General features: G+C 37.6%; 1 protein-coding gene across 1 annotated transcript; it reads right to left on the bottom strand.

Moving 5' to 3' along the window:
* Positions 1–2,650: 2,650 nt before the first annotated feature.
* LOC143608081 (protein MIZU-KUSSEI 1-like) lies at positions 2,651–3,897 on the bottom strand. Its single transcript, XM_077083274.1, has 2 exons — positions 3,466–3,897; positions 2,651–3,373 (listed from the first exon to the last, which is right to left on the bottom strand). The coding sequence occupies exons 1-2, from the start codon at positions 3,727–3,729 to the stop codon at positions 2,750–2,752; spliced, it is 888 nt and encodes a 295-aa protein (XP_076939389.1). The 5' UTR covers positions 3,730–3,897; the 3' UTR covers positions 2,651–2,749.
* Between the last annotated feature and the right edge of the window lie 389 nt (positions 3,898–4,286).

Raw genomic sequence — 4,286 nt, 5'->3', positions numbered from 1 at the left:
GTCCATATGAATACTTATCGTCATTGTACTAGCTAGCTATAGGCTATAGCACCTATACAATGTCAGGCAATATGTGGACTAGAGTATGATCTATTGACAAATGCCAGGACCATTATTTTGCGTGAGCAAACACGCTACCAACAACCTGTTGTCGAAATATATTTAATGCTTAACCTTCGTGACTTTAGCCAGTAGTACGACAGTCTTCCCCATCATTTTAATATGTGAAACTTTTTAATGTTCTTTTCATCTTCATAGTTAGTATTTACTTCAAACTAATTACTCTACTTTATATTTTTAATCGAAATTTAAGTAAGAATAAAGATCAATGAAAACCCAGATACATCCGCCTCTACAAAGTGATTACAATAAAGTGGCAGGCAAACATGCAACAAGCTGCACCGTAACCCCCATTTGAATAGCAAAACCAATCCTACTAAAAATGAATCTTTGGGACCTAAAAGCTAAAGAGGTTCCGTGTACGACACGTTAAACCCTACTCAAAAAATTCACATCCTCTGGGGCCAGAAAACCAAATGTATCAAAAGCAAATGAGAGAAAGACATGTTGATTCTCTAAACAAGCTTTCTCGTGTTTAACAACTTTGCCCGATTCAGCCTTCAACACAGCCTGACCCACACGATCCTTGAGCCCAACAAGAGGAGAAACTCCTGTAAGATCCACAGAAACGGGTTTCCCCCTGCCCACACCGAACACAAGAATATCAACTGGTCGTAAAGTAGACCTCCCTTCAAGAAGATCCGTGAGAAAGTTAACAGGGGCTTCCTTTTTAGCAAAAATCAATGTTCGTTTAAGAACATCACACAGAACATCTCTAACCAAATCATGTCTTTATTTAAAGCCAGTCAATTCTTTGCAATGCACCGCATGGTCTCCAAAAGAATCCAAACAGACCTTGCGACAAATTGGGCAAGGCTCATCAGTCGGGAACATAGGGATCATTAACCGGTACTTAAGGATAGCCCGATACTCCAAACCCGACATATGTTGGCTCAATCCTTCAATGGGGATGGCCGTTAGAAAATCCTGAGCCTGGGGAGCCCGAAGACATTCCAACAAAAAATACGTTGTTGGTGGAAATTAAACTCATTACAATGAGAGATCAATTGGTCCAGCGATAATCCATGACTTTTATAATGGGAGATCATTTATAGAAGTATTGTCTAGAGTATTTTTTTCAGGTTAAACTTTTTAATATTCATTTAATCTTCATAGCTAGAATCATCTTCAAGCTAATTACTCTTGTTTATATTTTTATTAGAAATTTTAATAAGAACAAAGACCAATTGGTCCAACAGTAGTTTCATGACTTGTCTAATGGCAAGTCGTTGGTTGAAGTCTTGTATGGAGCATTTTATTCCAAGTTGTGCCAAAGCCCAGAGGGTTTCCCCATTTGTGGATTTCCCTCCTTGGTGGGTGTACCAGGTCACCATGTGTTGTTATTCGTACGGAATGAGGATCTATTAGTCAGGGTGAACATAAATGTCCGAGCCTTTGCTATCCTAGAAAAATGAAGAGAAGCTTAAATATGATGGTGTCTTACCCATTGCCAAAACAAATTTTAGACTTAACATATCCGATTTTTATTTATTCTAAACAATTGTCTTAAACATCATAATTCCTCCATTTTTTACACTTGCAATGATTGAACCCACCACCACACTTGTGGAAAGATGAATATCATATCACTAGATCAAATTGTCATATTCAATTTAGAACAGGTCAATCAACATATATCTCACGCTAGTGTCTTTTCTATCCGCTCGAATGATGTGGCAAAGGAGCTAGTGTGCACAACAAGGTTGAACCTTGTTATGGAGTTGAAGTCCGCTGACGAGGTTTGGGATTTTGAATGAGGAAGCAAATGGAGAGGTGGTCCCTTCTCTCTCTCTCCTCTCTCTCTCTCTCTCATACACGTGTGTATATAAGTTTAATAAGTTTTGTCGAAGTTTGTTATCGTGGGTGATCTTAGTCTTAGTAACCCTCAAAAGATGGGATGTTTGTTTACATCTGAATGAAACCATTCAGATATAAACATATGATTCATTCAGACTTCAGACTGTTTTGTTTCAAACAGAAAAAATATCTAAATGGTTAAAATTAGTCTGAATCATTCAGACTTGTTGTTGTTGCTGAATGGGACAGATGCTCATTCAGACCTGATTCATTTAGATCTGAATGAACCAAACAACCCTAAATCTATGATGTGTCTTAAGAGAATAAAATTATGGTTGACCAGTGGTGGGTTCTATAAGAAAAATTACAGTATTTTCTAAAAAAAATTGAACCATGGGTATTTTAATTTTCTCAGGGTATCCAAATACATAAAACAAGACACAAAAGAAAAAAAATTGTATATTAATTTTGCACTTCATTGTGAATGTTAAGGAGTATCCCGAACATACACCCTCTAAACACCCCCCTATATCCGCCCCTATGGCTGATCAGTGAAAATAAACTTGAAAACTATAGACGCAATTCATGAATACATACAACAAAGCCGTTTCATAACTTAAAAAATGGAATTTTGTATCTCAAATTACAAGATGCATGTAACAAAATTAAAACTCAAATGCTATCATATGGTTTTGGTTTCTGATCTAGAAACTATATCAACACATACACTAAATCACTAATTCACTAAACTTCTAACTCAAGCATATATATATAAACACACACATACATACATAATATACCTACACTTGATGCAACAATATTATTTGATCAATTAAGAAGATGATCTAAGAAGAAATATACTAAGCTCTTGCCCAGAATTATTATTATTATTATTAGAAGAAGATCGTCCATCGTGTTCAGGGTTTATCATGTGAAATGATTCTGAATTCGGTGATCCAATTATTCGCCGGAAACTTGCCCGGAGATACATGATCCCGTCGGAACTATGATCATTTTCCGGCGGCAAAACCCCAGCTCCGGCTGACACAGATTGCATACGTGTCAGAGTTGCTGAGTCAGCAGCTGTCATCTTTCGTCTGGGGGCATAACCAACTTTCCGGCCATTACAATACATAGACCAGACGGGTACTTCAAATATGCTTCCGCTGCTTGTGGCTGGTGGTTGGTGGCGGTGGGTACGGTCTTCCTCCACCAGCGCAATGCGGAGGAGGCCGTGTTGCATTTCTTTCGCTAAATAAGATGTCGGAAAGGCGAATTCGAGAAGTAGGAGAGGTTGGGAGAATGACGATAGCGCGGTGGGTGTTGTAATTTTCCGTGATGGTGTACGGCGGTGGTGGTGGTGGTTGTCGTCCTGGAGACAAAAACTTACTCGCCCGTTCCTATGTCCGAAGAACGTGCCCTTTACGGTTCCCGAGGATGATGACATCGAACGAGTCTGTAAAATGTTTACAAATGTTAATTAAAATACGTTCTAGATATAATAATAATTATTATATGGCTAGTCTAATAATAATAATTGATGCTTACATTGATTAACGATGATACTGATGACGAGGGTGAATCAGTGTCACTTGAAAAGGCGGAAGAAGAAGAGGAAGAATACGGAGAAAAATTTGAACCTTCGGGTTCAAAACCAGCACCACAACATGCCGGGACAATGCAGTCTAGCAGGGTGCGTAGGGAGCGGCGCAAGCCGACCTCCCTGCTGCTGCAGTCAACTGCAGTTGCAGTGGTGATTAGTTGCATTCCTATAGGGCCTCTGTCACTTCCCAAATCTATCATTGTTCTCATTTTTCTGCCAATAATATGTGAATGAAAGAATGTGTAGGGGTCATGTCTAGATGCTAGCTAGAGGACTCACTATATATAGATAGTTAGGGTTTAATAATGACGCAAAGTGGGGTTGGCTGTTAGGGTACAGGTGTCCATTCTCTAATAACTGAAAAATGAAACACTTTTATCTCACATGCAAATAAAACAGGTAACCTGTTAAAATAATATATACTGTGTTTGTAATTTCTTGTTAAATTAATTTAACAACCGTATGGAGTTTTGGAATCCAAAGACGACTCATATATTTATTTCATATATTTATTTGTTTTAAGTATATTAATTCTAATTCATACTGACGGATATAGGCTGACTAGTTGTAATAAAACATAATACAACTTGTAAATGAGTCGATGATTTCATAAAAAAATTTACTTTTATATATATTAACGCCAACGGGTAGAATTGTTAAATTAAATAGATCAACTAAAACATGATCCGTTTAACTAAACAATATGCTAAATGGATGGATCCAAACACAACATATGTTATAAAACGGCTTAGATGACAACCTAAAG

The sequence above is a fragment of the Bidens hawaiensis genome, unplaced genomic scaffold (assembly GCF_021521415.1).
Source record: "Bidens hawaiensis isolate Kalapana, Puna unplaced genomic scaffold, B.hawaiensis_p1.1 tig00096576_1, whole genome shotgun sequence".
Taxonomy (NCBI): domain Eukaryota; kingdom Viridiplantae; phylum Streptophyta; class Magnoliopsida; order Asterales; family Asteraceae; genus Bidens; species Bidens hawaiensis.
The sequence above is the reverse complement of the archived record's forward strand: the minus strand, read 5'-3'. Positions and strand labels throughout refer to the sequence as shown.

Excerpts from the sequence above, each read along its gene's own strand:
- LOC143608081 (XM_077083274.1), bottom strand. The coding sequence starts at position 3,729 with ATGAGAACAATGATAGATTTGGGAAGTGACAGAGGCCCTATAGGAATG. Across the intron at positions 3,374-3,465 it reads CAGTATCATCGTTAATCAAT|ACTCGTTCGATGTCATCATC; the intron begins GTAAGCATCAAT and ends AACATTTTACAG.